The 26,987-nt window shown below is 50.6% G+C and overlaps 2 protein-coding genes across 4 annotated transcripts in view; both read left to right on the forward strand.

Annotated features, from left to right (window-relative positions):
* XPNPEP2 (X-prolyl aminopeptidase 2) overlaps positions 1-3,595 on the forward strand; it is a 30,776-nt gene extending 27,181 nt beyond the window's left edge. Inside the window, exons 20-21 of the mRNA XM_019653911.1 lie at positions 853-942; positions 1,570-3,595. Coding sequence (XP_019509456.1) covers positions 853-942; positions 1,570-1,764 — 285 coding nt within the window. The 3' untranslated portion in view covers positions 1,765-3,595. The remainder of the gene's footprint in view (positions 1-852; positions 943-1,569) is intronic.
* Positions 3,596-11,626: 8,031 nt separating this feature from the next.
* SASH3 (SAM and SH3 domain containing 3) lies at positions 11,627-25,481 on the forward strand. 3 transcript variants are annotated; one of them, XR_002125273.1, is made up of 9 exons: positions 11,639-12,351; positions 19,769-19,864; positions 20,198-20,344; positions 21,797-21,938; positions 23,164-23,312; positions 23,464-23,673; positions 23,845-23,995; positions 24,475-25,140; positions 25,267-25,481. XR_002125273.1 is itself a non-coding variant. In XM_019653909.1 (8 exons), the coding sequence occupies exons 1-8, from the start codon at positions 12,295-12,297 to the stop codon at positions 24,666-24,668; spliced, it is 1,143 nt and encodes a 380-aa protein (XP_019509454.1). In that variant the 5' UTR covers positions 11,627-12,294; the 3' UTR covers positions 24,669-25,481. The 3 variants fall into 3 exon arrangements, 2 of the variants coding, with proteins under 2 accessions (XP_019509454.1, XP_019509453.1); XM_019653909.1 differs by having other exon boundaries at positions 11,627-12,351; positions 24,478-25,481; XM_019653908.1 differs by having other exon boundaries at positions 24,475-25,481.
* The last annotated feature ends 1,506 nt before the right edge of the window (positions 25,482-26,987 follow it).

Here is a 26,987-nt window from a genome sequence, read left to right on the forward strand (position 1 = left end):
ATCACTAGTTAAATAAATAATCACCTGCATACTATGGACCCTTATGCAGCCTTAAAAAGAATGAGGTGCATCTCCCTGTGCTAACATGGAGTGCTCTCCTAGGTTCACTACTGCGGTGGGGTGAGGGAGAGAATGTGCAGAAAAGTGTATGATAGGATCCATTTTTCATGAATTTTTAAAATATGTGCATATATATACTGTATATGCCTAAAATGTTTTCAGGAAGGAAAGTGGGCAGGGAAGAGACTTTCAGTTTTTATTGGGTGTATTTTTGTTCTTTGACTTTTCTAAGCACACACATGCAAGAGCTCTCTGGGGGATGAACATTGTAGGCTAATTTTTCTTCTTTATACTTATCTCTACAGATAGATCCATTGATAGATGATAATAGAAAGATAGATATAGATACAGACAGACTACATAGATAGATAGATAGATAGATAGATAGATAGATAGATAGATAGATAGATAGATATAAAAACCTAATAGTTATCTGAAAGTTATTTAAATATAGGTTCCCAGCCCTGCCCTAGAGATTCTCACCCCAGTGGTCTGCCGGTTGGGCCCCAGGATCTACACATTTAACAAGCTCCCTACGTGCTGTGTGAATGCCCACACTTTGAGAAATATAGACCTGAGTCTAAATTTAGAAATGAGGAAGGAAGCACTGAAGTGCTAAGTGATAGAAAGGGGGTGGCCAAGGGCACTGTGGGAGGCTCAGGCCTCCCCCTGTGTCTTGGGTTTGACAAGGGTCATCTTTTGTGCCGTGGCTTCTGGATCGAGGGTTTCCTTCAGCCTAACTCCTCCTCCTCACTCACTTCCTGCTTTCCCACCTACCCTGTGGCTTCCCAGTACCCAGGGACCTACCTGACCTTTGAAGTGGTGTCCTTGGTACCCTATGACCGGAACCTCATTGATGTCAGCCTGCTGTCCCCAGAGCAGGTGAGTGCCCCTCAGCACAGTCTAGCCTTCAGCCCCTGAACCCCTGCCTGCCTTCTCCTCCACCCTGGATCTCTCTTGCCTCTGCTCCCCCTACCCCAAGACCCTTTGCCCCTTCCCTTCGGCTGGGAGGGTTCACACTGGTGGCACCTGTAGGCACACACTGGGGTATTCCTCTCCTGCTCATCAGAGATCCCTGTGCTTCTAGAAATCCCCAGATCAGCCTGTCCAACCCCAGGTAGTAAATGCTTGGGGAGTCTGAGACTGGGTCTCTGGACTCGGCCATCAATCCCTTTCCTTCTCTGGGCCACAGGTTCCTCTTCTGTAAAATGGGACAATAATGACTACCCTACTCACTCTCATTCCTGGGCCTAAAACCCACTCCCCGGACCCACTCCATGAAAGGCACTATGACATTAAACAGCCACTGTGGCAAACTGCCTCTGAAAAGCCCCAGAGAATGCCTGTCGCTTGATGATGACTGGGAACTTATGGGGAACTATGGGATACCTATGGGTACCTGGCCAAGGTGGGCAGCTGGACTAACATAGCAGGGAACTGGGTGGCACCAAGACTCCACTTTTTGGCAGCTCACCATGAGGAAACCCTTACCCCTCTTACCTTTTGTAGCTACAATACCTGAACCACTACTACCAGACCATCCGAGAGAAGGTGGGCCCCGAGCTACAGAAGCGCCAGCTACTGGAAGAGTTCACGTGGTTGCAGCAACAAACAGAGCCCCTGTCCTCCAGGGCCCCATGCACCACCTCCTTGGCCTCTGTGTTGGCAGTCTCTATCCTTGCCATCCTCGACTGGAATGTTTAGAGACACAGGACTCCCCTGGTACCTTCTCGCTCAGCTCCCCTCACTTTGCACCATCCATGGCCCAAGAGTTTCTGCTTGCCCATTGCTTGGAAACCTTTGCTCTCAGCCTCCTTCTCCAAGACCAAGCCCCAGGGAAGCAGGGCTTCTTGGCCCCAGGCAGCCCGCCCCCACCCCCCACCCCCGCACTAGGCTTGTATACCTCACTCTCTGCTCCTAACCCCCAGCCCCGGGATACGAGAGCCGAGTGGTTTCTTTCCTCTTGTGAGCCCAGTTAAGCCTAAACTATAACCTGGCAGAACCTGTTGCTGTTGCCCTGACAAAAAAAAAACAGACCAATAGAGGGCAATGCCTTACCTCCAAGGACCCCATGACTCTGAGAGAGCTCCACCCTATCACCACCTGATAGATATAACCAGAGCTGTTCCCAGCCACACTGACTCCTGACTCCTTGTCTCCCCATGGCCTTGAGGTTGCCTCTGGCCGCCCCTACATATCCCTGGCCCTGTAATGGCATCCTGGCTGAAGGAACAAGGGCTGCTTCCAGGTTCCCTGCTGTTCCTGTAGAGAGAGGAAGGGAGAGCGGCTGAGCACTCTGGTTGCATACTGCCACTCCAGGATCAGGGTGGCCAGCCAGAAAAAGGGCATACGCCAGCCCCCACATCCAACACATGAGCCCGTTGCTTCTAAACCCTGGGTGGGCTCCATGCCAAATCACAAGATAGGGAGTTAAGCCGTATGAATTTGGCCACAGGGTAGGAGGAAATGCAGGGAGCCCTCTTAAATATGGCCCTACTTGAACTTGGGAACAGCCTGAGCAGTGATGCTGAATCACTATCCCATATTTCACAACACGTGGGAGCCCTTTTAACTTTCCAAAGTGCAGCCGCAGTGACAATGCTATCAAACCCTCCAGCATCATTGGATGACCATTAATCTGTGTGACTAGTGTCTGGTTTCCCCATTTTACAGATAAGAAAACTGAGCTTCAGATGGGGTGGGACCTCCCCAAAGACACACAGTGTTTGGTTAGGATATGATGGGACCAGAATGGGCTGGCAGTCCAGCTCTTTTGCCCTTTGGTACCATGGAGAATCATTTAGCTTGCCTCCCAGCCCCCTCATGGCTCTCTGAGCCCACTTTTGTTGCGGGGGGGGGGGAGTTTTCTCCAGCCAACCCAGCCGTTAGCCACCTGGGCTCACATCCTGTTAGATGCTTAAAACAGCCTGGCAACAAAGATTGCCCCTGAGTTTTGCATTGTGTCTGCTGTGTTGCTGGGGACTGCTGTTACCTGTGGCTTTTGTGGTGGGGGAGGGAGGGGAGGTGATGAGATGGGGGAAGGGAGATGAGGCTCCTAGAAGCTCGGTTGGGGAGCACATGTGCTTGAGAATGTGCCTGTAAGCATGCGTACATGTACGTGTGTGAGTGTTCGTATGCTTGCCATGCCCAGCCAACCACCTCCTGTGCCTTGTGGAGGGCACGGAGGGGAGCCTCACACTGGGGGACATGTCAAATGCAGTCCAGGAAAACTGAGGCCACCACCTTTGCTCAGAAGAACACAGTCAGGAGTTGGAGAGAACCAAGCCTCTAGGGCAGAGTGCTGGGCAAAGGCACCAGGCAGAGGAGTCCCTCAGCCAAGGACCACCAGGACTAGGCTGCCAAGTGTCAGGGTGACCTGTGACAGTTACCACTGATGCTTACATCCAAAGGCCTCAGCTCTGAGCCATCCTCACTGAGAGCCTCTAGCACCCAACAGTGGGCCTCTGTTGGCTGAGTCACTTGCTCCCTCACATGCTCACCCTACAAACATAGCTACTAATAATAAAATTAAAGGCACCACCACCATTGTTGTCATCATCATCGCTACCATCTTCTGAGTGTGTCATATGTACCAGACACTGTGCTTTACATGCATTCTTTTTAAAAATTTTTATTTTATTGTGGTGAGAACACTAAATGTGAGATCTAGCCTCTTAGTGTTTAAGTGCACATTACTGCATTTTTCTCACTTAATCCCCACAACCTATGAAAAGGAACTTTTACTGTTCCCATTTTACAAGAGCAGCTCACAGAGATTAACCAACTCGCTCGAGGTCACTCATCAAGGAAATGAAAAAAGGCAGGATTCAATCCAGTCAGATGACTCTAGAACTCACTCTCAGAAAAGGGCAAGGGGCATGGCTTGCACCATGTTACAAATGAGAAAACTGAGGCTCAACCAGGATCACACTGCTGGAGAGCTAAGACTCAGATCCAACTGATGTTCTCTACACTATCCCGCTTCCCCAGGGCCTTCTTGCCCAACCCTTTATCTTTGGGTTCTGACACTTGCTCCTGGGGTTCTGGTAGGTCATGGGCAGCAAGAGGGCCCTGGGTGCCTGACCCAGACCCACTCACAGGCCTTTCAGCCCAAGGTGGCTCACACGCTCCCCTTTCCTCCCTTCAGGGTAAGACCAAGGGCTCCACCTCATCTCTTCCCCATAACGTAACTGCTGCTTCCAATCCACCATCTTGGGATTGAGAACCCCTGCCCTGGAAGCACGGCTGCAGGGGGAGGAGTGCTCACACACACACACACACACACACACACACACACACACACACACACTCCTCCCTTCCTGGGCCCCAGATGGCCAAAACACTGATCATCCTGCTTCAAGGGCTTCACTCTGGATTGGGCAGGGAAACATCTAGGGCATACACAGCGAGGCTAACATATGCAGGGGCATTTGAGACATCACTATGAACTGAAGATAAATAAATGCCCCCTTGGGCTCTGGTCCTTTGTCTTGATGCTGGAGGATAGGCTTACTAAATCCTTCCTTGCCTGTTGATTGCCACTGTGGAGCAAGCCATGTGGAAAATCCCCTTTTCCTAAGAGTTAGGATTCTAGGGTTCTAGTCCAGGTTGTGTCAGCTATGTGCCCTTGGGCAAGTCCCTTCACCTCTCTGGTCTTCAGTTATCCCTCCTGTAAACAACATGTACCACCTGCCTCGTGAGGTTACAGTGAGAGACCCATAAAATCCGGATGTGACAGCACCCTACAAGACAGGAAGCCACACAGACAAGAAATGATAATGCTATTATTCATTGGGCATGCATGACTTCAACCGTTGCCTTACCTTTGGAGGTAGATAAGGGAAAGGTTTGGGACCCAAATTTTATATATAAATTGTCAAAACTAGGCAGACTTTTTTTTAAAAGAAATTTTATTGGGCAGCTGGCCGAGTGGCGCGTTGGTTAAGAGTTGGCTTGGGACACCAGCTCTGAGCAGCAGGGCCCCAGTTCGGATCCCACATGAGGGCCAGTGACGCTGCACCCTCTACAGCTAAGATGGTGAACGATAGCTCGACATTCAGCTGGGTTGCCATGAGTCGCCGGCGACGGTGTAGGCTGCAGTGGGGCTGCAGTGGGCTGCCGTAAGCTACCGTGAGTGGCTGGCAGCCGGCGTGAGTGGCTGGCAGCCAGCGTGGTCTGCCAAGAGCCGCCATGAGTGACTGTCTAGTGGCCAGTGACCCATCTGCCTCTCCTGGTAAGAGCACAATGATAATACCAACATGGGCCAGTGAAGTGGTGTCCTCCACAACTAGACTGAAGAACAAAAGGACAACAACTTGTCTGTTCCCCTCCCCCAATTCCCCAATAAAATCTTAAAAAAAAATTATTGGGGAACAGTGTGTTGTTCCAGGACCCATCAGCTCCAAGTCAAGTAGTTGTCTTCAATCTAGCTGTCGAGGGCGCAGCTCCTTGGCCCATGAGGGAATTGAACCGGCAACCCTGGCACTATGAGCCACCTAAGCCAAACGGCTGCCCAAAACTAGACAGACTTTTGAGCAAGTATCTAATTCGTGTTTTTCCAACTCTGCTCCCTAGAGCCAAAGCTTCTTCAGAAATGCCACAAGCTGCCATGGAAAGTGTTCAAGCCAAAAGCAGCCCATGTGGGCTTTCCATCAAATTTTATTGGAAGCAGTTGCAAGGCCAGGTTCATAGGTCATCTACCTGTGCAGTCGCACAAGGTCTTGTGTTTAGAAGGGCCTGCTCTTGATTTAATGCTCCGCTGTCACCATCTTGAATTTTTTAATAAGTTTTGAACAAGGGGCCCGACATTTGAATTTTACACCAGGCCCCGCAAATTCTATAGCCAGTCCTGACTAGCAGCTTCGTGATCAAACAGAAAGTGGATTCAATCCCTTCAGTGTATGATGAGGAAACATCAACAGCAGCCCAGAAATAAGAAATGACTTGCCCAAGGTCGCACTGCCCATTGGGGCCAGAGCTAAGACTAAATCCCCAGTGTCCTGATTCAGCTACGTGCTGGCCCCTCCCTCTCTTTCAGTGGGTGCTTCTGTCACTCCCTAACTGCCTCTGATGAACAAACCAGGCTCCAAGGAGAGCTGTGTGAGGTCACGCAGCTGTGACAACTGTGGTGATGATGACATTGAGATATATTTTTTGATGCTTTAAATCTTTTTTGGAATAGGAAAGAGCATGGGTAAGATGATAGATACATACATACATACACAAAGAGTCTAAATGGTTCATTGAAAAAATTATTATTAAGCCAGTCCTCTCCCACGTGCCAGCCAGCTGACTCCAGGTCTTCATGAGCTGGGACCACAGAAGGGGCTGCTTTTCACCCAGCTAAACCATGGCAGCAGTGAATTTTACCAAGTCACTGGTCACTTCCTCAAATCAGTGATTGGGCACTCTTGGTTAAAAAAAAAAGAAATATGAAAGAGTCAATAGCAACTGTTTCCTCCCTATCTAACCCTGCCCTCCAAGGCTGTCTCAGTTGGGAGTGGGAGGCGCTACCCAACCCCGCCCAGCCAGCCCTTGCCCTGAGGCCACCCATCTTCTCACTTCCTTGTTTCTTTGTGAAACAGGAACTGAGCGGTCGTGTAAAATAGGTAGTTGAGAAAGCCTCAGTGGTCCATGGCAAGGCCATGAAGCTGAAAACCTAATTTCCCCCCTAGCAGTCCCACGTAAATAGTTCTAGATGCTCTTGTGTATCACACCTCCTGTGTTCTAGAATAGTTTGGACTGGGGGACCCTGCCCTTGACAAGGTGGAGACACAAGGCAATAGGGTCACAGAGTAGAGATTCAGATGGAGCCCTGATGAGATATATTGTAGAAATGAGTGTCAAGGCAAAAGAAGAAACTCTGAGTGTAAACTGATGTAGTCACCTACCAGGTACCGAGCACTTTCCATGAACAGGACACTAAGCTGAGAGTGCTTTCTCTATACAGGTCATCTGGGTAACTCTGGTTACTCACACACACACACACACACACACACACACACACACACACACACACACACACACCATACCTCCTCCCCAAGCAAGGCTCACGTTATCACTGTTGCTGTCTTCACCAGAGCTCATTGTCCAAGGTTGCTTGCCCAAAGTCATATAGCCAGTAGGTATGGCAATTTAAATCCAGTTGTACCTGACTCCACTTCTGTGAGGTCTTCTCCTGCTCTTCTTTTTCCCTAGAGCCCTAGACAATTATTCCCTAGACTGCTCAGCAACCTTTGTTCTTGTAAACTTGAGACAGAGGCCTAGGCAAAGCAGTCTAGTCCCTCCCAGTCTCCTGCACAAAGGGCCCCCAGTGAGTTGTTTCTGCATATCAAAACCTAGCCTCTTCTGATGGTAACTGCCACAGCTGCCTGCAGGTGTTTTTTGTTTTGTTTTGCTTTGTTTTTAAACCAAGAACTTATCACAAGTTCAGAAATAACTGTGTCTCCCTCCCATCAGACCCTGCTACCAGGGGCTCCCCAGTGTCCCCCGAGTTGCAAGCTCTGTGTGTACTCTCTGTGTGCATGAGGAAGGGACGCTTCCCACCTGGGTCCCTTGCTTGCCTCTCCAAGCAAATGTGCACTTTTGCTTTTCTCGTCCTCCTTGCCTAAGACTACCACCATGAAATCTGCTAATGGGTCAGGCTACCAAGTGAACTTCACCTTGGAAATGCCCATATATTTTCAAGGGACTATGTGGTCTCTGCTTGAACATTTCTGGAGACAGGACAATCATTATTTACCAGCGTTGAGCTGGTACCATGTGAACATTAAAAATGTCTTCCTTGGAATTAATGCAAACCTTTTATTTATCTGTTCCCCACCATTGCTAACAGCCCGGAACACATCTGTCCCCCATACACGACAGCTGTTTGAAGTCAACTTGCTTTCCCAGCCAACCCTCTAGACCAAATACTACAGGCAGGTGAGTACATCAGTTTACACTCAGAGTTTCCTGATTTCCAAGAACTCCACTGTAAGTCATCACCACTTCATCAGCCCTAGCTATCCAGCTGTTCTGAATATGATGTGACTTCCAGACACCCATCCCATCCTCTTCCTTCCCCGCTGGGCCTGCTTCAAGATGGCCCTGTGGCAGCTAGTCTGGCACCTGACCAGTGTAGGGCGCCAATACTCTCACCTCCTCTCTTGTGAACTCTGCATCAGCGGCATTTGAGCCTAGTGGTTAACAGCATGGGCTGTGGACCAATACCAGACCTGTGTTTAAAAATTGGATCCCACCACTTCCTAGTTGTGTCACTGTTTGCTGAACCACTATGATCCTCACCTTCTTCTCTGGAAAATGGGGATAACAATGGTGCCTGCTTCATAGAATTGCTGCAAAGCCCACTGCCTGCCACATAGTGTTATTATTTTCAACTGGATGTGTGTGTGTGTGTGTGAGTGTGTGTGTGTGTGTGTGTGTGTGTGTGTGTGTGTGTGTAAGGACAGGTGAGAATAAGAATCATTTGAGAAGTTTTTCCAAATATAGGTATCCCTCACTATCCAAACTCTTACTCCCCCAAATTAGCACTCTACCCATTTAGAGAATAAGGAATGCTTTCACACATGTCAAAGTCCCTCCGGGCCCAAATATCCCAGCCACGATCTTACATTAATTTCGGAACTCTGGGGGATTCAGGTCGGGGGCTGCTCTATGTGAATGCAGCTTATGATGACCTTTTTGTCTTTGGCAGCCCTGTGTCCACCCTCTGAGGGTTCAGACAGATCTCACTACCAGTGGAACCCCAAACACACACACACACACACACACACACACACACACACTGCAATATTGCTGCTAAATCAAGGCTTTCCTGCCCCACATTTTTACTGGGCATGTCTTTCCAATAATAATCCCAATTTAAACTACAGTTGGCCCTCTGTATCCTTGGATGCTGAACCCTCAGATACTGCGGGCCAACTAAGGGACTTGAGCATCTGCAGATTTTGGTATCTGCGGGGTGGGGAGGCTGGGAACCCATCCACCTCAGATAATAAAGGAAAACTGTTCTTAGCTCAGGGGGTTGTGGTGGGATTAATGTAGTGCTTGGCAAAGAACAAGTGCTGGGCAAATGTAAGCTTGCTGCACACCTAGGATGCAAGCTCCCAGGTGCAAGTGACCTTGACAACTATTGGGTTGTCGGAAAAGTCATGAGGTATTTTTTTCTGTCTTTTGTTGCAAAACTGTGTCATGATTTTTCCGACAACCCAATATTTATTGTGCATCTCCTCAAGGTGCCTAGCACAGGCTCTGCCCAGAGTTAGCTCCCAGGTCCTGTATGCCAGCTCATTATGAAGCTTGAGGTGGCTTTGTTCAGTGAACTACTGACCTGCATCACTTCTTTAGCTGAGGGCTCTGTGTACCTGCAATATAACCTATAAAATGCAAATTTTACCTAGAGGGGAAACCTATTAAAAACATGTTTAGGACCCATTAGCCAGCTGGGTTCTGACCTAATGGGACTTGGCCCAGGGCAATCTGCTGGGAGAGAAAAGTTGGGGGAAGGCAAGTCGGGATGAGGGAGCCCTGGATCCCCAGTATGAGGTCTGCTGACCAGAGGAAACAGATCTGAAAAGGAGACAGAAGGGTAGGGCTGAAAACATTCACTCAAACACACACACACACACACACACACACACACACACACAGAGCCTTTTCTCAGCAGTCTGGTTAGGTGGCTGCCTTTGAAGGCTCTGCGGTTAGAGTGTGAGCTCTGCTCTATGCCTGGGCTGAGCAAACAGGAAGCGGTGCACATCGTGTGCGCAGGCCGGCGACACGGAAGGTTCTGTGAGCGGCTCCCTCCCTGCCCCAGCTGCCCCAAGGCCTTGCAGCCTTGTCCCTCACCCAGCACCCTGAGAGGCTGTCTCCCTGGCCCTGATCACACCGCTGGGCACCAAAGGTCCGCTAGGTCCTCCACACCAGCTGCCAGGCTCCTTCCCACGCTGCGCAGCCTCAACAGTTTCCACGCTCAGTTTCCACGTTGCGTGTGAGAGACTTTCAGGCTGGAAATGCGCAGGCCCAGGTCCGCGGGGAAGCAAGCTGAGGGTGCTCAGCTGGGAGCGCCGATCTTTTGAAGGTTCTGCCAGGCAGGCTGCGCCAATGAAGTGTGGTTTCAGCTTGAGGAAGAAGGACCTTGTCTTTCCTGAACTTACTGACGGATGAATGGTCGGAGGGCATGGAGCAGGCTGAGGGGTAGGAGGGAGAAAGTCACGAGAAGATCTTGGGAACAGGGGAAGTCCAGCCCAGGATTTCTCAAGTACCACAGTGGAGAGCTTTAAAAAGATGTGTACCTTTTACTCCAGGATTCCCCTTCTGGAAATCTATCCTAAGGGGAAAATCGTGGGTGTGAATATTTACCTTAAGGATGTGCAATAAAGATTTTTAAAAATTAGGCCAACCTAAGTACATGGGTAGGGGCTTGGTGAAATAATCGTGGTACAGTCATATAATGGGCTGCTCGGCAGCCATTAAAATCACACAGTTGAAGACTATTTCAAAGCATGAGAAAAACCTTAATGATCCTGTGTTCAGTGTGACAAGCAGTACCAACACTGTTTGGGAAGTATGATTTGTTTAATTTCTAAAAAGATTACTATTAACCAATGTCACCCTAATACATTTAATTTAAAAAATAATAAAAATAGATTAAAACAGCTTTCTGTAGGTATAATTGACCTACAATAAATTGCACGTTTTAAAGTGTACAACTTCAGTTTTGACATGTATATACCCATGAAACGATCACCACAATCAAGATAGTGAACATATTCATCACCCCCAAAAGGGTCTTTGTACCCCTACTGATCTCTCCTTCCTCTCCCCATTCCGCCAACCACTGACCTGCTTTCTGTGCAATATGATATTTTTTTAAATAGCACACACACATAGCTAAATGTTCAAAAACAGAAAAAGATATCAACCCAAACATTATGGAAGATAATTATGGAGAACATTTTAATTTTCTTTTCTATGTGTATCTATTAGCTAAATTGTATATGATGAATATGAATTGCTTTTTGATAACAATAAGTCATTAGAGTTATCAAAATATCTGCCACAGAGAATCCATTCTAAACTTAGCACATAAGCATCAAGATATGCCTGTTGAATGGGACATTTCCTGGTGGTGTGGAGTTGCTTGCAAATGCATTTGTTTTGGGTGTGATTACTATGGTGGTGATAAATATATGGGTGATGGCCAAGGGGCTTTGACTCTAAGGTGTGACTGTTCTGGTGAGGACGACTGTAGGTGTGGTGGTGGCAAAGGGGATGATAGTGTAGGGTGATGACTGAGAGGTGATGGTTATAAGGGTGAGGGCATCCGTGGGGGTGACTGGCTCTAGTAATAGTGTTTATAAGGGTAATGGCTGCAAGGATGATGGCTGTGCAGTTCATAGAAGCAGTAGTGAGGCAGCCCGAGGAAGATGGCTGAGGGGTGTTGACTGTAGGGTAGTTGCTCTATCAATGATGGCTGTATTAATGCTGATGGCAGTGAGGATGATTGCAGGGGTGATTGTTGTAGGGGTGATGGCTGTAGGGATGATGGTTGTAGGGGTAATAGAACTGTGAGGGTACTGGTTGTAATGTCCATAAGAGTGACAGCTGTGAGGAGGATGATTGTAAGACTGAGAGCAGCAATGATGATGACTGGAGGGGTGATGGTTATAAGGTGATGGCTATAAATAGGAGTGATGGTTGTAGGGGTGATAGTAGAGGTAATGATGGCAGTGATGACTTTGGTGATGCAAAGTGACCAGGAACATTGATTGGCCCAATAGGCAGAGAGATGGTTCAGATTCTGGTCAGTGAGATAAGAGGCCAGAGAAAGCCATATAATGTCAAGTTGATTGGCTGCCTCTGGAGAGACAGAGCAGAAGAACGGGTGATGGTTGACATGAGATGGCAGGATAGGGACTTTTCTCTGCTTGTTCAACCCAAGAGCCGTCTGCATCAGAATCTCTGGAGACTGAAGCTGGGACTTCCTTCCTCCCTAGGGGCCGACAGGGGCTGCGATTGCTGTAACAACAGGTCACGTGGCAGGGCTTCCTGTATGCTGCTGCCGCCGGGTGTCCATGGCCCTCACCCCTAAGCTGCCAGTACAGCAGTCAGAGTGGCAGCCAGAGGCTCGGTCCATGCCGTGCCCCCTGGACAGCGCAGACGAGGCTGAGCAAGAGGCCTCTGAATCGCAACACCTAGGAGAGTAAGGACGGATTATCACCAAGGCGGAGGACAATGTTGCGCCGCAAGCCCTCCAACGCCAGCGAGAAGGAGCCCACTCAGAAGAAAAAGGTGAGGACCAACTCTGGGAACTCACTTCTTCATTCCTTCTGTTCATCCAACCCATCCCCTCTAGGACTCGTAGAAGTGGGAAGAGCCAAAGGCCACATGTTGAGTCTGTAGGCGAGGGCCGCTCTTCCAAGGGCAATGGGACAGGGGCCCGAAGGTTACTAAAATAACAGAAGTACAGAGGATACTTCCAAAATTCTAGAGAAATGGAGTTCTAGAATAGACTCTTAAAATTCTAGAGTTATAGATCTCAACCCTACAATGTTGGGATAGAGACCTAAAATTAGGGGCTAGAATCTTGGATCAGAATTTGAGAATCAGAAAATACAATTCTCAAGTTGAATCTTAAGACTGTACTTCATTGTATCTTCCCTACACTTGTCCGGCCACCACTTCTGCCTGAGCATGGCCTCTCAAGACCCATCTCACTCAGAGGGTCCTGCTGGGCCACCCCACTTGGAGCCGTGAGGCTCCCAGGACCCCTGCCCTTTGACTGTAGCCGGGACTCTGGTCCCATGGTTCAGCTCTGTTGTAGCTCCCCTGGCACACTGGCAATGGGGCCAACCTAGAGATGGGGTGGAGGGACTCCAAACCTGCCGTGGGATGCAGGGAGCATACAGGTTCTTCCCAGGTGGGGAGAAATTATTTGTGAAGAATGAAAAATGAAGCTGGTGAGACAGGGAGTAGCAGTGAGGGCTAAGAAGGAAAAATTTAGTGGGGACATTTTAAAGGCCAGGAAGCAAAGTAGCTGCCATGGAAAGCAGAGGTATTCATCTTCCTGGAGCAGAGGCTGGGTTAGGAGATTCCTTGTAGGTTCTGCCAGATCTAGATGTCTTTACTTGGATTTGGGGATTTCTAGACTTAGTTATTTTATTTCATTATAGAATTCTCCCAGGCAATCAGAAAGTACATCCCACACATCCAGCGGGATCCTAGGAACATCCCAAAGCAAGCCTGAACCAGGTCCAAAAGGATCAGGCCTAAACCCAGGCCAAGATCTGGGGCCTGCAGGCGCTCACTGTTTCCCCTAGAGCTCAGCCCAGGTGCCTTATGGGGGAATCCCCTTGTCAGGGGAGCAACTCCCAGGCCGAGGCCGAGACAGCTGAGAGGCTGAGCTTCAGGTCACTGGTGTGTGCATCTTGCCCCATCTCAGGTCCTGGAGTGGCTGCCACTTCCAGCCGTCCTCTCCTCACCCCAGCTGCTTCTCTAAGGTTGCAGTGGAGGTGGGCGGGGGTGGGGTAGCGATTGTTGAGTTCTCACACAGGCTCTGTCACCTTCCTGTCCAAGCCCTGCGTGGCACTGGGCTGAGCAGATTTGTCATTGGCTGTCTCTCCTTGGTGAGCGATCTGCTTCCCCTTGTTCTCTGCCTAACGGGGGTGGGAAGCCAAGACTGCTATAGACACTGCTGGGCCCCAAACCACAGGGGAGCTGAGCTGGAGGAAAGAGTCTGAGAAAGAGCTGACACTTTGACACTGGGACCCTGGTGCCACCTCAGGCAGAAGTGCCAGGAGCACACAGAAGGCAGAAGTTCCCATCTTCTTTCTTCACCTCCATTGTTCCAGTTCTGTGCCTGCTGGCTGTAATTTCCCCCAGGCCTCTTTCAGGGGAAGCAAGGCCCCTGTGGTCCTCTAAGGGAGAGTGGTCCAGGCAAAGCTCGCCCCTCCCTGCCAGAGCCCGGGCCAGCCTCCAGAGTCACTCTCCAACCCTCAAACCTTGGAAGTTCCCTTAGAAAAGACAAGGTATGCTTCCAGAAGGTGGAGACAGCATCTTCCCTGGGCCTGGAGGCAGCGAGCAGCCAGCTCCAGCACTGTGACGTTGGGCAAGTCCCTTCCCCTCGGAGGGTAAGGTGACGTGGTGGAGGGAAACAAGGGCTCTCTCTTCTGCCCCTGCTCCTCTTCCCAGGCCTGTCAGATAGAGAAAGTGTTGTGCAGGGGGCAGGAAAGCAGAGTTGGAATACTACCAAGATCGAGCCGTAGGACCTTGGACAGTTCATTGACCTTTGGGCCTCAGTTTCCTCATCTTGGAAAATGGGGATAGCTTCTGATCTGTCCACTCAGGAGGCTGAGGTCGCATGGATCACCTGGAACAATCAATGCAAGAGTTCTTCTGTGAAGTTCCTGCAGGTGCACACAAGGAGGTGCATGCTGTAGGCATAAGTGGTGGTGAGGAGCACACGGCAAAGAAGAACAAGCTCTGGCTCCCAGCCCTGAAGTAGAGAAAACAAGACTTAATAGCACTAAGAGCCAGAACTGAGTGAGAGCTCGTCAGGTGCCAGAGGCTGCGCTGTGCGCCCCACCCATCCCTTAGCTGCTTGGCTCCTCACGACAACCTTGCAAGTTAGGGACAGATGTTGCCTTTATCCCTATTTTATGTCCAAGGCTCAGAGACTGACCCAAAGTCACACAGCTAGTAAACTGAATTGCAGAAAGCCAAAACAAGAATGGTCAGTCTCCAGAGTATTAAACATTTCTCCCTCTACTCTCTTGTCCCCTTCTGATCTCAAAAGCACTAGAAAAATCTGATGAGCGTGAACGACTCAACATATCAGTAGGAGAGCTCTGCAGGAGAGCTCAGATGGCTGTGGAGTGAGGGACCTTCCAGGCAGCAAAGCAGAGGCAGGAGCAAGCCCTCCAGGATGGTGGGGTCAGGATGTGGCACCTATTTGTCATCATGGAGGATTGGAGAGGCCCCTGAGTGGAGGGTGAGCACATACCCCTTGGCTGCCCTTTGCAGATTTTTGCCTCAATCAGGGTCTCTCTCTGTACTCCCTTTGATCTGTTAGGGTGTAGGAAGTGGATAGGGGTTTGTCCTGGGACCTGCCTCCCCTAAGGATTGTCCTACCCCACCACACCCCTACTTTCCCACCACACACCAAACCTTCTTCCCCTGGGGAAATGGGGAGGACTCGGAGCTCCCATTCAAGTGCTCAACTGTTCTCTCCTTCCTGTCACTCCCTGCTCCTCTCTCCCCCAATCCCAGCACGTTACATCCCCTGGGCTCCCTTCCTTCAGCATGCCTCTAGCAGAACACCCCCACCAGCATGTGCTTTGTTTTTCCCACAGGCTAACGCCCAAGTTCCTTGGCATTGCTGGCAAAGGACTACTGTGGCCTTTTCTGCTCTACCTCCCACCACATGCACAGGCATACCCACCGTTCCATCACCACACTGGAATATCCCTAACTAACTGTCATTTAAACCCTTCCCAGCAACTCCTGGAGAAATCCTGGCTCCCCTGCATGGCCCAGCTCAAATTCACCTCCTACTCTATGAAGCACACCTGAATCCTTCCTCCGCCATGCTCCAACCTGCTCTCCCGGTAGCTCCCTGCAAATGCCACGAGAAGTCACCATTGCACTCAGTCCATTTCTGTAGTGGGGTGACTTTGTAAGCTCTGAGCACAGCAACGTGCCCAGGCTTCAAGAGTCACAAACATGAGTTTGAACCTCTGCTCTTTCTGCTGCCAGGCGCGTAACTGCCTAAGGCATTTCATTTCTCTGAGTCGCAGTCTCCTGAGCTGGGAACTAGGGCCATATGACAGGGCTGTGGTAAGGCTGTAGTAAGCTGGCACACAGGAAACACTTGACAGGATGCCAGGCACAAAGGAGGTATTTAACCCCTGGTTACTGGATTCCCATGCACGCACGGGCCAGTGCCTAGAGCCCAGAGAGAGCTAGGTATATGACTGGTAAAGAAATGAGTTAAGAGTAGTTGTGGTGGAGACACCTGGGGAAAGCCAAGCTTGCTTAGGAAACAAGGAAAGATGTTATCAATGGGGCACTGTGAGGCTCTGAGGGGGCTATTAGGGGAGGCTTCCTGCAGGGGACAGTGCCTTTAAAACTGGATTTGGAAAACCTGCTTATCGAAATATAATATTCGTACAAAGAAGTGCATAAATCATAAGTGTCCCACTTAATGAATTTCTATAATGAACACCCCCATGCAAACAGCAGCCAGATCAAGAAATAGAGCACTTTCAACATTCTAGAAGCTTCCTTCATGCTCCTGCAGTCCATACACACCCCCTTTCCCCAAGGGTAACCACTGACTTGACTTCCAATAGCACAGATTAGTTTTGCCAGATTTTGAACTTTCTATATGAAGAACCATATAGTATACTCTGGTGGCTGGCCCCTTCTGCTTAACAGTGTATCTGTGAGAGTCATCCATATTGTTGGGAATAGCTGTACTAGGCTCATCGTGATGTCCTAGCCTCTTGTATGTCTCTGTCACAATTCATATATCCGTTCTACAGTTGATGGGCATGCAGGTTATTTCCAGTTAAATTGGGTTTTGAAGGAGGGGAGAAACTATGGTTGCCATAGAGAAGGGGAGAGTGGGGAATGCCCTGGGTAAGAGCCTGGAAGTGGGTCATAGGAAAAGCTAAGGCATACATGGACATTTGGACATTCACTGAGGAGTGGCTGTGTCAGGCACTCACTCCCATCCTCACAAAAACCCAGTGAGGTAGGTGTTCTTGCCTTCATTTTACCCATGTAACTAACCCAGCTTTACACAGCTGGTCAATGGCAGAACCAAGATTTGAACCTTTGCTAGTTGACACCAAATGAAGAGATTGAGGTTCAGGGAGGTTAACTTGCCAAAGGTCACACATCCCAGAATTGAACCTAGCAACATCTGATGCCAGAAAATTCGTTCTTTCCAAGAGGCTCACATGTTCCCCTTAAACATGAAAAATGATGGTTGGTTCTACCACCCCCCTGGGCAGGACCCCAGGGAGGCCTCACCCCAAACAGAGACCAGGCAGATCATTCAAAGGGACTCAAAGATTTCAACTCATACCTGGGTGGGGACATCAGAAGGTATTCGGGACATTTGGGGCTGCCCCTGAAGTTGGCGGTGTGCTGGGCAAAAGACCACTCTGGCCAGCCCTGACCCTGGTCTCCCAAAGAACTTGTGTAGCCCCTTCCATGTGAGCCCAACTCCCAGCACCGCCCCCACAGCCCTTTTGGATGGTTTCCTCCATCTTGGGCTAAAGCTGGGACAGAGGGTCCATGACACAAGGTCCCAGGAGCCAAAAGTCCCCCTTCCAGCCCCCAGACTGAAGATTAATGACAGGAAAAGGAAAGAACTGTGATTAGAGGGCAGCCTGGCAGTGCGTTTACTCTGCCCCAACAAAGCTAACTTCCGGCCCCCTGCTTGCTTTCCAGGCTTGTCAGTCCCTCAGGCTTTAGAGGCGACTCTCAGCCTCCTGGTCTTAAGGTGGTGGAGAGAAGGCTCCATGGGCATATAAATAGCAGGCTAGCCTGGTGCCCACCCTGTCTCTGTTCCCTCTTTTCCAGGCAGTAAGAGAAGGAAGTTATCCAGGCAGCTGCATCCTAGTCATACAAGAGGAGGAAATAAATGGAAAGTGGAGGAGAGGAGAAAAAAAAGGGGAGAAAAAGAGGAAAGAATAGTAGGTGGGGAAAACCAAGGAAGAAGGACAGAGGGAATGCATGGGAACCAGAGCCATCACCCCATGCTTTCCCCTCCCCACTCGTGCCCCCCTTTCCCAGCTCGCCAACATAGCACAGAAGAGGCTTTCTGATGGAGGCTACAGGTGCCTCACCAGGAGGCCCTTGTGGTGGTGGTGTCAGTTTGGCCTGACTCCTGACCTGGTTTCTGGTCAGCTAGCTTGCTGCAACCTCTAGGCAGGTGCAGTCCCTGACCCTGATTGCTGATGTGCCTTTGGTCAAGACTAGTCAAGAGAATAAAAGTGCTCCATTGCAGTCCCCAGGTTCTGGGGCCAATGGTGTCTGTGTTGGGGGGCATGTGATATTGCCCCTGCTCTGAGAGGTTGGCATTGGACCCTGCTTTCGTAGGAAAGAGGATGTGAAACTTCCAGCTTTGTGTGGGTTGAGGCTCAGTTCCTCAAGCCCTTATCTCCTCCTGTGTCTGCAGTCTATCCCGCTCTATCTGTCTGGTCATCTGTGAACCCTGGTTCCTGTGTGTATCTGTGGACCTGACTGTTGATCTTGACTCAGGCTCAGTCTCCACTCCCTCTGTCTAAAACCTGCCCTCTTACCTGCCTGGCCCTGCTTTCTGCTGCTGTCTTGGCATGCGCATGCCTGTCCAGTTAACAGAGCTCATTTCCCGAAAACAAGTCTCATTGGTGCAAACAATAGGGCAGGCCTAAAATTCCGAACACTGGCACACAAAATCCGTAGCCAACTCATCACACGAGTGGCTAAGGTTAAAAGCTGAGATGAAGATAGAAAATGGCAGCTTTCTGTTACTGAATGACCACCCATCATTTCTATCTCCAATCTGTGGGCACTTTCTCTGACTGCCACTACTGTGGTTTTCCAGAAAGCCTAGTGCCAGGTCTTATGACTCCTGGGGGGATGGTTTTGCTCTTCTCCAGACACATATTCACCAGGCTGGGGGCCCTAATGTGTTTACCACTATTACGGTGATGGGAGACCATGCTTGGAGCAGGCCCAGACCATGGAGGCCGGGCTGTGGGGTTTGGGAGGACTTGCTCTGTTACATAAAAGCGATGCTATTGTTTGTGTGGAGGTACGCCTGTAGGAGGAGATATGAGGTTGAACAACTAAGTTCGTGAACTCATTGTAGAAACAGTGCTACATACCTCATTGCTGAATATCACTACGATCACCTTCAAAGTTCTCCCCTTGGGAAGCTATGCACTGATGCCAGCACCTAGTCCACCCTTCAAGGCAATTTTGGAACTGTTTTTCTGGAGTGGCCATCAGAGCTGTCGTCATATTACTGTTGATATTCTGAATAACATCAAAATGTCTCCCTTTCAATATTTCCTTTATCTTCAGGTAAAGAAAGAAGTCATTGGGGGCCAGATCAGGTGAGCAGGGAGGGTGTTCCAATACAGTGATTTGTTTACTGGCTAAAAACTTCCTCACAGACAGTGCCATGTGAGCTTGTGCATTGTCATGATGCAAGTGCCATGAATTGGTGAAAAGTTCAGGTCGTTTTCATCTAACTTTTTCAAACAGCCTTTTCAGCACTTCCAAATAGTAAACTTGGTTAACTATTTGTCTAGTTGGTACAAATTCATAATGAATAATCCCCCTGATATAAAAAAAAGTTAACAACATCGTTGCAACAAGTACACGAACTTAATTGTCAGTCCTTGTGTATGATTCCTCTGACTAGTTTAGTCTTTCATTCCAGGGTTCTGGGGCCCAAACTTTAAGTACTGATGGAAATGTGGGCTTAGTCTGAGGCCTAACAGAGGTCGGAGGCTCCTGAAGTCAGGAGCTTGCTCTCGGGCCAGCATTAGGGGCCATTCTCTGCTGAAAACAGGATGAAGCCATGAAACCCCAAGGACATCTTGGCGCTTCACCTCATTAGCCCTGGGACCTCAGGGCTCTGCCCAGGAACAGCTCCTTACTCAACCAATCATTTTAGTACCACTGATTGCAACATCTCTGCTTCTTCCAGCTCTCACTTCAGCGCTCCAGCAGTTTCAAGGATTTTGCCAAATCCAAACCCAGCTCCCCAGTGGTGAGCGAGAAGGAATTTAATCTGGATGATAATGTAAGTTTCCTAGGCTCCTTGGGGGAGTCTGGCTTGGAGGGAGGGAAGGGGAAAGAGGAGTTTTAGGATTGGTGGGGCAAAGTCTGCTTAAATACAGAAGGTCCACCTCTCCTACCCACCAAAATCCTGGGCCCCCAGAACTTACCTGCATTATTTCCAGTTACAAATGAATAAGACTGTGGACAGAACTGGTGCTAAGAGAGAAGGGGACGGGAGCTTCTCAGTCCCACCCCCTTCATCCTCTGCCAGGACCTGAAGGCCTCCTGCTGCCACTAAGTCCTGGACCCAGGCAGAGTCAGCAAGGTCCCTGGATTTCCTTGTTTGTTATCATAGATTCCAGAAGATGACTCAGGTGTTCCTGCCCCAGAAGATGCTGGGAAGAGTGGCAAAAAGCTGGGGAAGAAGTGGAGGGCTGTGATTTCCCGAACCATGAACAGGAAGATGGGCAAGATGATGGTGAAGGCCCTGTCAGAGGAGATGGTGAGACTGGGGATTCGGGGAAGGGGGTGGGGAGAGGTAGGCCAGGCATCGCTCTGTCAGGCCATGAGTATGGCCACCTTGATAGCCGCTGCCCAGGCACCATGCCTGAAGGGCCAATTCAATACAATAAGGAAGTTCACATGGGAGGGGAGTTCACTCAGCCACAGACATGACAGCAAGACACCATGGTCCTGAGGGACCGGGGGGGGGGTCTGAAAAGGGATGAAAATTGCGGTACCAGAAGCTTCTTGAGAAGGCAAGCCTGAGGAGAGTGTGCAGCTGAAAAGGAGATCAGATAGCCTGAGGCAAATCCATCCACCTCAAAGTTTTCCTTGGAACTAGCTCCCGGGATTGGGAAGGCTTGATTTGAAGAGGGCCCCATGAGAGAAAATTAGAGAAGGATGGCTTTGGCCCAAGGAGGGATGACCGGACAAACAGGTATGGGACAGGCACAGCCAAATAGCTGAAGTAACACAATCTGGTGAGCTCGTGGTTCCTACAGGAGGCTCCAAGGCAATGGTATGCTAGAGTCAGCTAGTACAGGCTCATACCAGCTCGGGACAGCACTTGGTCCCATTATGAGGAATTCTGTGAGGCAGTTGTGAAATACAACGTTATTGAAAATTAAATGATATAAACTTAGAATTAAATACATTATATTAAAAATAAAAAGAATACAGTCAATCCTCAAAACTCATCATTTCGTAATTCTTGGGCTGCCTTCCATTATTCTGTACACCCTTGAGGTTATTTGAATCTATAACCTCTGTGTGGAGGAAATAGCCTATGACGGTGTGCTGCTTGGTCACAGTGGTAGAATGACATTGGTCATGGTGGGAAGTATTTACAACACAGGAATTGGTGAGTGCGCCACATCAGGGTTTTTATTCCCAGAGAGCCAGTTGTGAAAGAGTTACCTCTGCACTGAGGTGTGGTGAGGTGGAGGAGCTCCGGAGACAGGCTGACTTAGATGGGGGCTCGTGCATGGCCTTGGGTATGTTCCTCCATTACTTCTCATCTGGAAACTTGGAACGATCAAATATTTATCCTCAAGTGAAGGTTGAGTGAAATGACAAGCGTTCCTGTCACATGGGAGCACAGTCAAAAGTAGTAACTCTCCAGCACTATTGTCTGTTTGACTGTATCTCAGCAACAGCTGGAGTCCAAGCTCTGCACATACCTTGGCACTCTAAGCTGACAAAGCACATTCACACAGCACCCCAACTGAGCCTCATTCTGTGAGGTGGGCAGGGCAAGGACTGTCATTCCCACCTTACAGAAGAGAAAACGAGGGCTCTAAGAGTACCATGCAGCCCTTACGTGGCAGAGCTGGGGCTGGAGCCAGGCCCCTAGTCCTCCGCCAAGCCCAGGCCACTTCCTCTGCACCCGGGGCTGCCACATGTGTGCCTCCGTCGAGGCTTCTCAGAGCTTCCTGCCTCCCCTCCCCTGCAGACAGACACTCTGGAGGAGGGCTCACCCTCCCCGACATCTCCAGACTGCAACCTGGACAGCCCCGGCCCTGAGAAGATGGTGCTGGCCTTTCCAGAGCAGGAGGAGCGTGAGCTCCTGACACTCAGCCGCCAGGCGTCCACAGGTGAGTAGGGGAGGGGAGGGAACACCTGCTGAGTCTGAAGAAAAGGACTGCTTTAGGGGCCAGGCAGGTTGCTGTCTTGGGGGCAAGGGGCTAAGAGAAATGAACCTTTACGGTGTCCCTGCTGGGAACTTTCCCAGCCCTCTTCACATTAAATCTTCACGATTTTGGGTCCAGAACTATTATTATTCTCACTTCATTGACGTGAAATCTGAGGCTCAGGGAGGTTAAGTGACTTGCCCAAGGTGACCCATTCTTGAACACAGGTCTGCCTTAGAGGAGCTTCCACTTGCTGTTCCCAGGCCCTGAAAGGGCATTGCCCTCTTGGACCAGCCCACCTCCATCCTTCTAAGGGGAGCTAAAGGCTACAGCTGCCTGGGCCTCGGACATTCTGAGCTTGGGTGGGGGTCATAGGTCTCCAGCTGTGAAGACTCAGCCTCTTGGACCACAGACTTTGGTTTTCTGGGCTCAGGGTACCACTTGGCACCTTCTAATTGTCCCCAGGGCTGGACAAGAGGTTTTGGCAACCCTGCCTAGAGGAAGGCCTTCAGCCGCTGGGCTGCAGACTTGCAGAGGCACTGTCCTTCTCACCCTTCAGGCTAGTTCCAAGTTCCCTATTCTTTCTCTCTTTCTCCAAACAGCTCCTTGTCCTCCGACTGAAAATCATTTAAAACACCCCTCATCCCACCCTCCCCAGAGAGAAATAGCTCATCTGAGTTTCCAGGTGACATTGTTACTAGACACTGAGTCTTAGTAAGTAGAGAAAGTAAAATATGAATGCGGTGTGGCTTCTTGGGTAGGAGGAGCACTGGAGTGGAAGTCAGAAGACCTGGAGTGTATTGTAGTAGACGCAGTGCTGCCAATTACAAGATGAGAGGACTTGGGCAGGTCACTTGGCCTGTCCCGCCTCAGTCTTCTTCTGTCCATTGGCACAGTTGGTCTCTAGAAGCCCTCCCAATTTGCCCATCTTTGCTGTATAAGCTGTTTCTCCCTCGGTGGTCAACTGTTCTCATGTTTGAAGCTCCGGAGGTGAAGCTGTGCTCCAGCAGTGTGGTCCAGGGGACAGGTCAGAATCCCTGCCACCGCGTGAGACTGGCCAGCACCCAGCTTTCTTCCCCAGCATGTAGCCCTGGGATTTATAGACAGACGGCCTGGAAGGCACCAGCTGGACATAACCCCAGCTGTCCTAGGACAAAGGTGACCTTCCTCCCTGCGCAATCTTTTGCAGGCAGTGAGCTCTGCAGCCCCACCCAAGGCTCTGGCAGCTTCAGGGAGGAACCACCAGCCCCCCAGTACACAGGGCCCTTTTGTGGCCGGGCCCGAGTCCACACCGACTTCACTCCCAGCCCCTATGACCACGACTCGCTGAAACTGCAGGTAAGATTGGCATCCGGGCTCCCACTTGAGCCTGGCAGGCTACACCCATAAATGAGGCTGGACTCAGCCAGGGTAGAACAGTGTAAGCAGAGGCTGCTGGACCACCCCTCGTCTCTCTCCTGATCTGCTCTGCTCTCCTCTCCTCCCACAGAAAGGAGATATGATTCAGATAATTGAAAAGCCACCTGTGGGCACATGGTTGGGCCTGCTCAATGGCAGGCTGGGGTCTTTCAAGTTCATCTACGTGGATGTGCTGCCTGAGGAGGCTGTGGGGCCTGCCCGCCCCAGCCGCCGACAGAGCAAGGGCAAGAGGCCCAAGCCCAAGACTCTGCATGAGCTGTTGGAACGCATCGGCTTGGAGGTTTGAGCTTGGGCTTGCACTAGCATCTAGAATCAAGGGAGGCACCCTTGCCCCAGGGATGGGACACTGCATGTCATCTATGCATGTCATCTATGTGGGGGTGGGGAAGGAAGGATCCCAGGCAGGGGTGGCTTATAAGCGGCCACACTGGTAGTCTGCCTCTGCCCACAGGAGCACACATCCACTCTGCTTCTCAATGGCTACCAGACACTGGAGGACTTCAAAGAGCTGCGGGAAACACACCTCAACGAGCTGAACATCACAGACCCTCAGCACCGGGCCAAGCTGCTCACAGCCGCCGAGTTACTGCTGGATTATGACAGTGAGTGGGTATAGGAGCTGGGTGGGGGTGTCCACTGGCAGTCAAGGGAAGGGAGGCCTCTGCTCGAGGGCCCTGTGCAGTGGGAAGACGCTTTCCACTCTTGAATTCCAGTCTCAGGCAAAGTTTGTAGGGAGAAGGGATGTAAGGGATGATTGTGCCCCATTCCCTTTGGGATCTAAGGGGAGACTTAAGGCCAGAGAAGGTAAGGCATGGACTTGAGGCCTCAAAGCAGGGTAATGACACAGCCAGGATTCCGGGGCAGATTTCTTGGCTCCTGGCTTACTGCTGAAGAAGTTTGAACTCCTGGGCCTGAAAACCACACAAGAAAGGCAGAGGTAGTGGTGGATGCCCAGAGGGAGAGACTGCCTACAGTGTCCCTACCCCCAGGGTCCCTATCCCCACAGAGCTCCCTGGGGCTTCTGATCCCCTCCCTGCTATGGCCCAAGACCCCATATTCTGTCTCCCACCCTTACCCTTAGCAGCCGGCAGCGAGGAGGCAGAAGAGGGTGCCGAGAGCAGCCAGGAGCCAGTTGCGCACACCTCGTCGGACCTCAAGGGTGACATTCCACGTGACTCGGGCTGCTTCGAGGGCTCAGAGAGCGGGCGCGATGAGGCGGAGCTGGCAGGTGCTGAGGAGCAGCTACAGAGCCTCTCTCTGGCTGGGGAACCTTAAGTGGAGGTGGCAGCGGGCCGAGGCTAGGCCTGAGCACCACAGGCCATGGGGATGGGCCTGGCCTCCCACAGTGGCCCGCACTGGAGGACTGGCGCTGAGCCAGACTCTGCTCCACCCCCCAGAGCACGTAGAGGCCACAGAGGCTGGCCAGGGCCCTACAGGCTTGGCTAGAGTGGATGAGGAGCCACTGAGGGCACATCTCACCTGACTGCCCCCTCCCTCCACCAGCTACTGACAGCACAACCCTCTCTGGCCACTGCCACAGCAAGTGGGGCACAGAGGAGCCTCCACACCCATGTCTGCACCACCAATGCCTCCAAATTCTCCTCGACACCACAGCACCTTCCCCTGTGGTACTGCTCCTGAAAAGGGTGCCGAGTCAGTGTTTCAGCTCAGTCTCAGGACTCTAGGGAAGCTGGCCATTTAAAAGGAATCTAATAGATCCCATGTAAATTCAGGTTGCCCTCACTAGGTTTGAAGAAAGCCACATGTACCTTTCCTGCTTAACTTCTTAACTTTATCAGAGGTTTAGCCACTAAAGCACTATGTAACTTGAACCAAGTGCCTTCCCCAATCTGGGTCTAGGACTGGCTGAGAGGTTTGAAGAAAGCCACATGTACCTTTCCTGCTTAACTTCTTAACTTTATCAGAGGTTTAGCCACTAAAGCACTATATAACTTGAACCAAGTGCCTTCCCCAATCTGGGTCTAGGACTGGCTGGGATTAGAATGCCTTGCCGGGGGGCCGGCCGAGTGGCGCAATGGTTAAGAGCTGGCTTAGGACATCAGAGGGCCCCGGTTCGGATCCCACATATGAGGGCCAGTGACACTGCCCTCCACAGCTAAGATGCTGAACAACAGCTCAACCTGGAGCTGGGCTGCCGGGAGTCGCCTGCAATGGCATAAGCTGCAGCCCCTGCTGCAGTGGGTTGCCATGGGCTACTGTGTGTGGCCAGCAGCCAGCGTGAGCAGCCAGCAGCCGCAGTGAGCGGCCGTCCAGAAGCCGGCGACTGATGTGCCTTGCCCGGGAAGAGCGCAATGATGGTGCCAACTTGGGCCAGTGAAGCAACGTCCTCCACAACTAGACTGAAGAACAAAACGACAGCAACTTGTCTGTTCCCCTTCCCCCAAGTCCCCAGCGCTGTTCCCATCCCCCCAATTCCCCAATTAAAAAAATCTTTAAAAAAAAGAATGCCTTGCCAACTCTGATATTCTGTGACATTAAATGTCTGCTCTCCTGTTACCTGTGGCCCAAGACACCAGTGGGGTTTACTGAAGAGGCTGGAGGAGTCTTGGACTCGCAAATGAAATGGCTCCTCCTGCTCATCCATTCCAAACCTCCCCACAAAACTCAGACCACACTGCAACATCCCCAAGCTTAAAAGAATCCCCATACCTCATAATATGTGCACCCTCCCCTTCTACTCCTGGCCCTCGCAGATGACACTTCCCCGAAGGCCAGTGGCAGATGGGCAGGTCTGGTTTCCATTTACAGAATGGCCTGTAAGAAGCCAGATGTGAGTCTGGGCCAACTGGACCCACATACCTCTTGTATGTGCCCTTACAAGCAAAGAAAGCACACACTTGACAATGGGGAATCCACTATCCCAACTCTGCTGAAGGTTTTGATGTACCCGGAGCTCCAGAAGGGGAGGGAGAGTATCTATTGATGCAGACCTCCCTTGACCCCAACATCAAATATGTGCCCTGATTTTCAGAGTAACCCTTCCCTGGGGCCAAAATGACCCAGGGAAAAACAGGCCCACTACATTTAGGACTGCTGGCTTAGTGGACAAACTTCCAGAATTACTGCCAGGAACTCTGGTAAAACTAGCTTAGGGGGAAGGGCTTGGTGTAAATATGAAGGGGGTGGAGGGAGATAGGTTGGCAACAATAAACGTAAGTAGAATGAAATTACTGTCTCCAATTATCTTTCCTATGGAGAGAGGATGGGGAGGGGGAGATCAGTCTTCTTCAAAGCTAGGCACAGCAAAATGTCCCCATTGTCCTTTCAGGGCCATCTGTCCCTGCCCAAAAGATGCTTAGTTCCCTTGACCCTGCTGATCTAAAGCTCTAGTTTTATGGCTTAGCTGCTTCTGCCTTTCCTGGTAATCAGCCCCACTCAGAGCTCAGGCTTCTGAGACCACAGCCTTGCTGGGGTCTGAGAGTTGGGAGTAGCTTTTTCTCTCCTCCTAGAACTATTCATTTAACAAGAGCCCAAGATCTCTATCCCAGTGAGAAAGGGCCTGTACTGGGGGCTGTCCAGGGTCCAAGAGGGGGAGATTTGGATTCAGCTATGCCGTTTCTCTGAGGTTACCTC

The sequence above is a fragment of the Hipposideros armiger genome, unplaced genomic scaffold (assembly GCF_001890085.2).
Source record: "Hipposideros armiger isolate ML-2016 unplaced genomic scaffold, ASM189008v1 scaffold_210, whole genome shotgun sequence".
Lineage (NCBI taxonomy): Eukaryota > Metazoa > Chordata > Mammalia > Chiroptera > Hipposideridae > Hipposideros > Hipposideros armiger.